The 10,239-nt window shown below is 36.1% G+C and overlaps 2 protein-coding genes across 2 annotated transcripts; one reads left to right on the plus strand and one right to left on the minus strand.

Annotated features, from left to right (window-relative positions):
- Positions 1-263: 263 nt before the first annotated feature.
- Positions 264-5,273, plus strand: LOC145585566 (cationic amino acid transporter 9, chloroplastic-like). The gene is made up of 8 exons (XM_081642268.1): positions 264-868; positions 2,615-3,024; positions 3,153-3,329; positions 3,420-3,644; positions 3,872-4,048; positions 4,142-4,378; positions 4,579-4,668; positions 4,784-5,273. Exons 1-8 carry the CDS (start codon positions 610-612, stop codon positions 4,931-4,933), a joined length of 1,725 nt encoding a protein of 574 aa, XP_081498394.1. The 5' UTR covers positions 264-609; the 3' UTR covers positions 4,934-5,273.
- Positions 5,274-5,410: 137 nt separating this feature from the next.
- On the minus strand, positions 5,411-8,478 carry LOC145585567 (peptidyl-prolyl cis-trans isomerase FKBP20-2, chloroplastic-like). Its single transcript, XM_081642269.1, has 7 exons — positions 8,325-8,478; positions 7,513-7,618; positions 7,113-7,327; positions 6,914-7,023; positions 6,479-6,587; positions 6,332-6,408; positions 5,411-5,978 (listed from the first exon to the last, which is right to left on the minus strand). Exons 1-7 carry the CDS (start codon positions 8,374-8,376, stop codon positions 5,859-5,861), a joined length of 789 nt encoding a protein of 262 aa, XP_081498395.1. The 5' UTR covers positions 8,377-8,478; the 3' UTR covers positions 5,411-5,858.
- Between the last annotated feature and the right edge of the window lie 1,761 nt (positions 8,479-10,239).

Here is a 10,239-nt window from a genome sequence, read left to right on the forward strand (position 1 = left end):
TTACTATAGTAAACTAAAAATCATTAATTTAAACGCATGTCAAACTAATACTCCATAATTACTAAGAATATTAAATTGAAATGCTAAATTAAATTTTAATTTCCGCATTCAACACGAAATTTTATCATGCTTTCAAAATTAATACGAATACAAATTTAAGAACCGTGTTAAATGCAATACTCCAATCATTTTAGGGCAAAGATATTTAATTAATCAACTTGCAAAAAAGTTAGTTACTTGAAAAATAACTGTAAAAAAATTCAAAAATATCACCAAAAAAACACAGAAACAGCGGTAGGTGAGAAAACCAATTGAAATCAAATCCCAGAAAAATTCTTCCAATTTCGTCGTTTGTTTGTTGGGTGTTTCATAGCCAGTAATTGGGTGTCCAGATTCAACGAACATCACACTTCAATCTTCCATCATCCAATCAAAATCCCTGTAATCAACTGAATTTTCCAGAATCAATCAACCAATACCCATTTCTCTCTCTCCTCATTTTGTTTTGCAATTAGTTCAATTACTATGATGTTCAATTCATCCGCCATCAAAGTACAAATCCCAGAAAGTTTTCACCGTAATTTTTCTGGGTTTTGATCATTAAGAGCTATGAATTTGGGTAGGCAGAAGAAGAACAATGGTAGTGCTTCATCTTCATCTTCTTCACCAAATTGGTTTTCGCATTTCTGGGAATCAGCTTGCCGGAGTAAACCCCTAGCACCCAATTCTTCCGATGTCCGTACGAACTCCGGCGAAGGCCTTGTACGACGGTTGGGACTGTTTGAGCTTGTTCTTATTGGTATTGGAGCTTCGATTGGTGCCGGGATTTTTGTTGTTACTGGTACTGTTGCTCATGATGCTGGCCCAGGTATAAAACAATTCTAGGTTTAGAATTTTATAGTTTTAATTCATAATTTGGTGCTATTGTAGTTAAATTTGTCTTTTCAGGTGTTTATTTTGAGTTTTTCTGAAGTGGGTCAGTCTTGATTTCAAATTGTAGCTTGAATTGAATTGGGTTTGATTGATTGGTTGTTGGTAATATTGCTGTATTGATTAATTTGGACTCCATAAACAAAAATATATCATGTGGAGTTGCTGTATTTTTTGTACAATGGGTGATCGGACATGTTATTCTTTGGGACAATTTAGACTTAGCTGCGTGGCTTCCCCACTGCTGAACAGGTTCAACTTCGTGGCCCCGGTAGCTGGCGAGTCACCGCTGGGACCCATCTCTGAACAGATTTATACTTCCATTTTGTTGCTATTTATGGTTTTATTCTGTTGTCCATTGTGGATTTCAGTAGAGGGTCTGTGAATGATTTGGGTTTTGAGCCTTTGAGGCGGCCTTACCTTAAATAATGGATTGTGTATCTCCAAGCCCATCTAAGGTAATTTCATCATGGTGACAAAGAGGTAAATACCGAAGAATTGATTGAATCTACTATTAAATTTAGTGGTCCTGATGAAGTTGCTGTGTACTAAAGATTTATTTTTAAGCTACAGGGAGTTCATTGAATAAGCTGAGAAAATATAACTATGCCTGTCATGGCTGTCAAGTGAGTTTTCTGCTACATTTTGGGATGTTTCTATTTCTCCAAATATCAGGTTACTAGGTTAGCTGTATACATAAACTTTGGAGCCTCAATAATCCACAAATCTCTGTGATTTTGTCTCGATTTACAAGGGAATTTATGTTAAGAATCTCTTCAGAATAGCATTAGTGACTAGGTGTGACACCGGGAAAGGGAGTGTCCGCCAAATATGTGGATGGGGAATCAGATGACCAGAGGTGGAATCATGTCAGGTGACATTTTATTTTGATTAGGAATTTGTAGGAAGTTGAACAATAGTTGATATGGATCAAAATTGGGGTCATTGCAGTTTGGTTGATGGGCATGTGTAAAATTAGAGGGTGATTGGTTAGAACTCAGAAGATAACCATGTTAGAGGCTCAGAGCTATTGATAACATGCTTTTTTTTTTTTTTTTTTTGACGGCGATAACAGGATTATTTAGCCTATTTATCTAACTGCCTTTGATGGGTACTAAGATTAAACTGCAATAAGGGCCAATCCACTACATGAACTAGGAGGCTGTCCCCCAGATTTTACTAATTTAGTGCTCTTCGTCATAATATTAACGGCAGCTTGCTGAACAATCTGTTATCTCAGTATAATGTTGGTTGAAAAAATGGCATTGCTGTGATTGATGCTTAATTATTTCTCTGCTTTATCTCCCAGTGGTTTTTTTTTTTTTTTGACAAGTCCTATGTTATGGAAGTATCTTATCCCTGTTTACTGACTTAACCTTGTTGCATTCATGGTCTTTCTTCTCTCTTGAAAGAAGGTTCAACCCTGGCTTACATGACTTCTTTCTTAGAGCATTTTGATACATCGTTTTTGGATTTCGAATTAGTCAAATAATTCTGTGCTTATTGGTAAGAGCACAAAAGGATTGACATAACAAATTAACAATACTTCAAACTACATTGACAAATGTTCTCACCCAGATCTCGTATATATATACGGGCTGATAGTTCGATTAGACTTGTGTGAAAACAGCATGGTGTTTCTTTTAGAACCAGAAGCTTACGTTAATTTCTTTTGGTTACCCAGCTGTGACACTCTGCTTCATACTTGCTGGAGTGTCGTGTATACTCAATGCACTCTGTTATGCTGAGTTAGCTTCCCGTTTCCCTGCTGTTGTTGGAGGAGCATATCTGTATACATACTCCGCTTTCAACGAGCTCACTGCTTTCTTGGTGTTTGCACAATTGATGCTTGACTACCACATTGGGGCAGCTAGTATTGCAAGGAGCTTGGCCAGCTACGCCATTGCTTTACTAGAATTGTTTCCCTCTATCAAGGGAAATATTCCAAACTGGATAGGACATGGCACCAAGGATTACTTAGGAGTTTTCTCAATTAACGTGTTAGCTCCTATCCTCTTGTTCATCCTGACAATAGTTTTATGTTGGGGTGTTGGAGAATCTTCGATTGTGAACTCATTCATGACTGTCACAAAGGTACCATCTTTTTTTATGATATTGCTGGCAGTTGCTAAATTGCTCCTATTATGATGAAGTTATAGGATATGTTGATTGCAAAAGCTAAATGTATTTGACATAGCTGTGCACATTTTGTTGACATGCAGGTAGTCATTGTGATTATTGTTATTATTTCTGGGGCATTTAAGGTTGATGTGTCAAATTGGTCTCCTTTTGCTCCGAATGGTTATGGCGCAGTTTTAACTGGAGCAACTGTAGTATTTTTTGCTTATGTTGGATTTGATGCTGTTGCAAATTCTGCTGAGGAATCTAAAAACCCACAGGTAAGTCATACGAGATTGATATTGCTGACCCTATACTCTTTTTTATTTACATATATCCCTGTATAATTCATTTCTCTGCTGATGCTTTAGAGGGATTTGCCATTGGGCATAATTGGAAGCCTTCTCATCTGCATTGGGCTGTATATTGGTGTTTGCTTGGTGATCACTGGAATGGTTCCTTATAATCTTCTTGGTGAAGAGGCTCCATTGGCCGCAGCATTCACATCCAAAGGCCTGAAATTTGTCTCTGTTCTGATCAGTGTTGGTGCTGTTGCAGGGCTTACAACTACCCTTCTAGTCGGACTCTATGTTCAGGTGAATAGATGCAATGATGCATTTTTAGAATATAATATCTTTTCTTATCATATGCCATGGAATGGCATATCTACATGAATTGATGCTGCTGGCTCCCACTTTGTCTCGTTGTGTATAATAATGGAAACGGTTCATCAAATTATTATAAATTCAAAAATTTGAAGGGATGGCTTATATTACTATTCATACTAGTATGCTAATTTTTTTTAGTGCTTTCTCATGTACAGTCTCGGTTATACCTTGGCCTTGGAAGGGACGGCCTATTACCTAAATTATTTGCTAAAGTACATCCAAAGCGGCACACACCAATAAATTCTCAGGTCTGGGTAGGTCTCGTGGCTTCGGTCATGGCTGGTCTACTTAATGTGCACGTGCTTTCTCATATTCTCTCAGTTGGGACATTGGTATGTTAGAATCTCACTGTTAAGCTTCATATTTATTTATATTATCTAAAACTGGATTTGCTCGAATTCTGAAATCTTGTTCTTCTTCTTCAGACAGGCTATTCTGTAGTGGCTGCCTGTGTTTTATCTCTCCGGTTTGAAGAAAAATCTCCTAGTCAATCATCAACCAGATGGTGCTCTAAATGGGCTGAAGGTGTGCTGTTGCTGGTTCTGCTGGCTTGTTGTGGATTTGGAGCTGGATTAACGTATCGTTTTGGTGCTTCATTCTATTTCTTGATCATACCTTTGGTCATAGCTATAGTTGCGTTAGTGGCTCTTTATGTCCGTCAAGTGAGCATTCTCCACTATTCTTATATTAATCATCATGTACCTATTAGTTTGCTTAAGCACCAATAGATCTCAGCGTCAGTTATCTTATTGCCCCCGGTACCTTTCCTTTATTTTAAAAGCATTAAGTAACTCCGAAGCATTGATGAATTCAGATTGCTACTTTCTATGTTATTTAATCCATTTGTGTTTTCTAATTCCAGGTCTATTCACATCCTCCAGGGTTTTCCTGTCCAGCAGTCCCTTTCTTGCCAGCTCTCTGCATTTTTTTCAACATATTCTTGTTCGCTCAGGTTTGTGTTATTTTGCCTCAATCACATGTTCCAAATACCTTGCAATAAAAAGAAATAAAAAAACTATTTACTTCAATGTTTCATTCTTGATAATATTAGAAATCTTGCTTTGCAGTTGCATTATGAAGCATGGGTGAGATTTGTGGTCTTTAGTCTCATTACAGTTGGCATATATGCTTTCTACGGCCAGTTCCATGCAAAACCAAGTTCAGATGAAACCATTGTCTATCACAGGACATCTCCTGAAAGTCCACATTTGAAGTAATTCCTTTGAAGGGGTAAACAAACTCATCAACATGACAGAGCATATTGTATTCTTTTGCCATCAGATGCTGGTGCATGCTAACCGGGATTCGCCTGTTGATTGTCAGAGAATATGCATTCAGTAAATTTTGCTGGAATTGGGTGATATTGTTGAACAATTGTTTTACATATTTGTACATGCCCTTGTAAATTAATGGTTTACCCCAAGGTATTTATTTTTTCCACAGCTTCAAGATCCCAGACTATGGATCATGTTTAATTCATCGGTTTGACATAGCCAAATTATTTTAAAGGAGTCTTGTAAATCAATCAAATCTTTATCCAAAATTACATTCTAATCAGATATTGCTCTCTTGCACGCTCTCTTTGCGCATTAATAATCATTTATGTGGCTTGGAATGCAGAACTTCGAACTTGTATCCAATTTTTAATTTAAACCTACAGTGACCTTCCAAAAAAATTGCAGACAACACCCGAGTGAAATCCAATGCTTCTCCTTTGACTTGCATTCTTTTTAACATTCAGCAATTCCATGTCAAAAACAAAAGCATATCAAATGAGTTACTCTACATTGTTGTTGAATGGTGATGTCGATTTTTTGCACCAGTACAAAATTTATGCCAAAAATGGCTTGTGCGGCTCATCAGAAACATTAACTTTTTTTGACGCAGGAAACAATAACTAAAAATGCTCAACATTTATACTCCACAGAGAGGTTAATACATCAGTAGCATCACTATCTCACACAATTTAATCCTAATTCCTTCGAATTTCTTGAACTCGACAATCTTCTAGTTACCCCCAGAGAACCTGGAGCAAACTGAGAAATGTCAAAACGGAAAGTGTACTTTTGAACCCAAGGACTGATTGAAACACAAATTGTATCCATGTCAACTTGCCACTTCATCTTGGATTTACCTCCCTACTTAATCACAGACTACATCGGAATAGAATCCTATGGTTCTCCTCTGACAATCTTTGATGTTTAGCAACTCCACGTCAAAAACCTCAAACTGTTTGGCACTGAAGAAAGTTGATGGTCCAACCTGCAAATTGTATATGATATCATGATCTAAGGTTAAGAAGGATATATAAGGCCCCTTAACAGGTATATGAATTGACCTAACTCAAGAATTGTCCATAGTCCTATATATTAAAGTTCTACATCATCACTAAGGCACTAACGCATTTTGTCTTCCTCATATTAAGTAATAGTCTTGTTACACGAAAGACTATTTTGACACTTCCATCTACGTGTAAGTTTTACTCAAACAGCACCTCTTTTCATGTCTCAAACATAGGACAAAAGATGTGAATTGTATAGCTCATATGGCAAGTTTTACACCCACAAAATATCAATATAAGTGCAAGAGAGCAACTTCAGTTTTAATGAACTGACCGGTGGTCCAAGTTCTGGAGGAATGATTATTCTTCTTTTACCCCCAGGTTTCATGTCACGTATACCTTCCTCGAATCCTGTCTCAAAATCACTCTATTAGAATAGATTTCAGGATCTCATTACATCCAACATTTTCAAATTTCTCACCTGGCACCAGTGCCTTAGTGCCCATCCTAATTTTGGCAGGAGCCCCCTGTATGTATGTGCTGTCAATACGGCGACCTGACTCATTATAGCCAATGTATTGGAAAATGACCTGCATAATTTTAATATGAGGTATTCAAAGACCAGGCTTAATCCACCAAGAGACATAGTTTTCTCTCAACTCTAACAGATACAGCAGAGGAAACCAGAAGTCAAGTAACTTTTTGTGTACATCTTCCACCAAGAATTTGATTCTAGGGGAACTTCAATTAGTATCCATGTAATTTGAAGTACCTTATAATTACTTTGACTATTCTAATTTAGTGTCAAGGTGACTGTTCTAGTATAGTTATAATTGCCAACGTTCTGCATATGCACAAATCAAGGACACAAGGGTGTAAGGAACAATTTAACCCTCAGGACACAAGAAACAAAAACCTGCTGGCCATCTTTCGGGCAATCGCCTTGACCGACTTCAAAATCTCGGTATATGAGTCCAGAATCACGCTTTATATAATTGTCAGATGCCACCACCTTAACATCAAAACCTGAACAAATAACAATAGACAATATTGAAACAAGACATGGCTGCAACTGAATCATATATATGTTCCAAGAATGTTGGTGCAAAGCAAACCTTCTCTGATAAAACTTGGAAAGTCATCAGGAGCGTTGTTTTCTCTTTGTATCCGCTTGTTCTGCTCTAGCAAGCGCCTTTCATCATATGGATTCTTAGTCTTTGTTTTCCCATAAGAATATAAAGTTGGAAAAGAACTAGACGTCACAAACATGACGAGCATCATCCTTCTCAGCGTTTTCTCTTCTGACAGCACTTTACTGTCATTCTGTTCACTGCAAAACCATTTAGCAACCAATGAAGAAGTGGAATAGTGTTTCATACTTTCAACATATTTTCTTTCTTTTAGACTAATAGCTGGACTTAACTAGCAAGGGCACCAGCAATAACATGAGCAGGATTTCGACAAGAGCACCAGCACAGGAACATATGTAATCGAAACATTCGATTTACCTCTTACCTATTTTGTTCTAAACTACAGCTTGGTCTGCTTGAATGGCAGCAAGATATTTTCTTTCTCGAGAAAAAGGAGTCCTTGAGTGTAGGGCAATATGATGCCACATTATCTGCAATTTGAATTCGCAAAGTGATGAGAAACTCAATGTGTGCCCCTCAAATAATTGAGATACTCAGATACACTAATCACCAATTCTTTACACCCTCTACATTCTCTAAAACAACTAACACTTCATTCTGTCACCCCAACTGCATTTTCCAAGAATGGTGACAGGTGACAAGCTTTTGCACTTGCATCAAAGTCCATGTAATATATATTACCTCTGTCTTAATTTAGTAGTCACTACTCGTCAAATTACACTATCAACGTGACAATAATCAATTCCGGGGCCGAGGAAGTTACAATAAATCAACTATTTTCCAATCCCCCCCAACCCCCCTCCCCCCCAAACCAAGTTGATCTTCTCCTGTTTGGCCTCTTCAAAATTTCCAATTAAGAAAACAAAGGAAACTGGATAATGGGTATTGCAAATTGAAGCAAATTCATACTACAGAATTAAATTAAAAATTAATCAATTTGTAACTATTGGATTACAAAATTAAACATTATATTCCAACATAAAGTTACCAAAGAATGATGCATTCTATAAATAGGTAAACCGTAGCAGAAAGCTATGAAATGCACAAACAAATTTATACTATCAAATGGGAAATTTGTGCTTCACTTGATAATATAACTGATAACTCATTGAAATTGCATACCAAAAAAAAAATCAGAAATTGAACAGAAACAGGGAAAGAGAGAGAGAGACTTACAAGAGAACAATGGTTTGGATTGAAGGGAAGAAGGTGATGAGAAAATAATCATGTCTTTAATAACAAGAATTTCTGTTAATATTCTGGGGAAAATCTGCTGACAGCAGTTTGCTTTTCCTTGTTATCTTCATTCAGATCATTTTTTCTCAGGTAAGCCCTCCAGCTATTGTGTATTTACGCTCCGCACCCTCCATTTATTTTAATTACATCTTTCAGCATTTCTTCCAAAAAAAAAAATTCCCATTTAACCTCTATCTTACTTCATATACTTGATAAAATGTGAGTTATTGTTCACAATAAATCATCCAAATCTCCTTCTCTGTTTATTATATTCACTTTTAATCAACCAAACTCCACTATCTTACTTTTTTCATTTCACTACTAAAACAAAAGGTAAACAAAACTTATATTAGTAGACCGAGGGAGTATCCAGTTTAAGTCACCTCAAAAGAACGTATTAAAACGCCCTGTACTATTCTAAATTTATAAGTATTCTAGATTTATAGAGGCATTTTGTTATGTTAGTTGTAGCCTCTTAGCTTTATTGTCTCGAATAGTCGGGTAGAGCATGTCAAGTTGTGTCAATTCTCATATTATTTTAAGTAAACCTTGGTAGATCATGCACATGTATGAAGCACATGTTTGGCCTCTTTAATTCCTTGATTTTCCTCCCTACAAAGACTCCCTAATCTCTGTCATTATCGTATCATTCTTGCAATCGTACTCCTTGTAAATTAGGCAACCTCGAACATGATGTAATTAGCATCTATCTATATAGCCTATTACCAATTAACAATCAAAGTATACATGACAAATTCTATATAGCCTATTACCAATTAACAATCAAATTATATAGTCTATTACCAATTAACAATCAAAGTATACTTGACAAAAGTCTAAATTTTCTTTTCGTAGTACATGCTTTCACGATAAATAATAGTTCGCCATATAACATCTTTCCAATCCAAACTCTAATAGAATAAACGATTGTGTTGTGGTATGCCATAACATGAGTTGCCTCAATTGGTTCTCTAAAATTATAGAGTAATAAAAACTAATCAAAATATGAAAATTATTAAATTTAGAGACACAAATCCAATAAACAATGGATTACAAGTTTAGCTGGAGTCAAAAACTAGTTTTTTGCATGACATCAATACAAAATAAAAAACAAATGCTTTGTAAATAAGAACATTTTACTAACTAATTCTAGTTTTTTCCTAGGAAAAAAAAAAAATTAAAAATTTTACTTATAGTTTAGGGCAAGAAAGAAGAAATTCGGTAATTGGAAATTGGATCAAAATTTGAGAGCGAGAGAAAAGATGGGCCAGCCAAGCAAAGAGCCATGCAAGAAACAAGCCTGTGACATTCAATCATGTTTATCGAAGAACAATTTCAATCCTAAAAATTGTATTGATGTCATTCTAAAGCTTCAGAGATGCTGTGAAAATTGCAATTATGATTCTACCCATTGTGCTTCTCTCTCTGGTCTTCTCAAGCAACATGCTAACATTGCTAAGCCCTCTAATTAAAGGGTATGTCCTTATAATTTTCTTGCTGATTTTGATCTATTAAAGTGTTTATTTTGTTGAATTATATGAGGGTTATGGTTGATTTTGTGGGTTTGGTTGAGTTTCTTTGATGATTTTGTTAATACCCATTTGATGAAAATTATTGAATTTCTGGGGTTTGTTGATTTGATGAGTTGATGTGATTGTCTTATTTATGATTTTTGCTGTCTGATTGAATACAATCTCAGCTTCTTGTGCAATTGACTTTTGGTGGGTGTAATTAGAGAAAGATTTAGGATTGTATCCGGGAAATTCCCTGTTTCTCATAACGAAATTTGTTTCTCATTGGAGCATTTTCGTGAATAAATCTACAACTTTTCTTTTGGAAGCCGGAAGGGTCATAG

Source organism: Chenopodium album, chromosome 16, assembly GCF_948465745.1.
Source record: "Chenopodium album chromosome 16, dcCheAlbu1.1, whole genome shotgun sequence".
NCBI classification, from domain to species: domain Eukaryota; kingdom Viridiplantae; phylum Streptophyta; class Magnoliopsida; order Caryophyllales; family Amaranthaceae; genus Chenopodium; species Chenopodium album.

What these genes read in the sequence shown, in the direction of transcription:
- LOC145585566 (XM_081642268.1), top strand. Translation starts at nt 610, where the DNA reads ATGAATTTGGGTAGGCAGAAGAAGAACAATGGTAGTGCTTCATCTTCA. An exon ending in TTCTCTCAGTTGGGACATTG is followed by an intron (nt 4,049 to 4,141) that starts GTATGTTAGAAT and finishes CTTCTTCTTCAG; the next exon opens with ACAGGCTATTCTGTAGTGGC. An exon ending in TGGCTCTTTATGTCCGTCAA is followed by an intron (nt 4,379 to 4,578) that starts GTGAGCATTCTC and finishes TTCTAATTCCAG; the next exon opens with GTCTATTCACATCCTCCAGG.
- LOC145585567 (XM_081642269.1), bottom strand. Translation starts at nt 8,376, where the DNA reads ATGATTATTTTCTCATCACCTTCTTCCCTTCAATCCAAACCATTGTTC. An exon ending in TGTAGTTTAGAACAAAATAG is followed by an intron (nt 7,328 to 7,512) that starts GTAAGAGGTAAA and finishes ATGGTTTTGCAG; the next exon opens with TGAACAGAATGACAGTAAAG. An exon ending in TCCAAGTTTTATCAGAGAAG is followed by an intron (nt 7,024 to 7,112) that starts GTTTGCTTTGCA and finishes TTATTTGTTCAG; the next exon opens with GTTTTGATGTTAAGGTGGTG.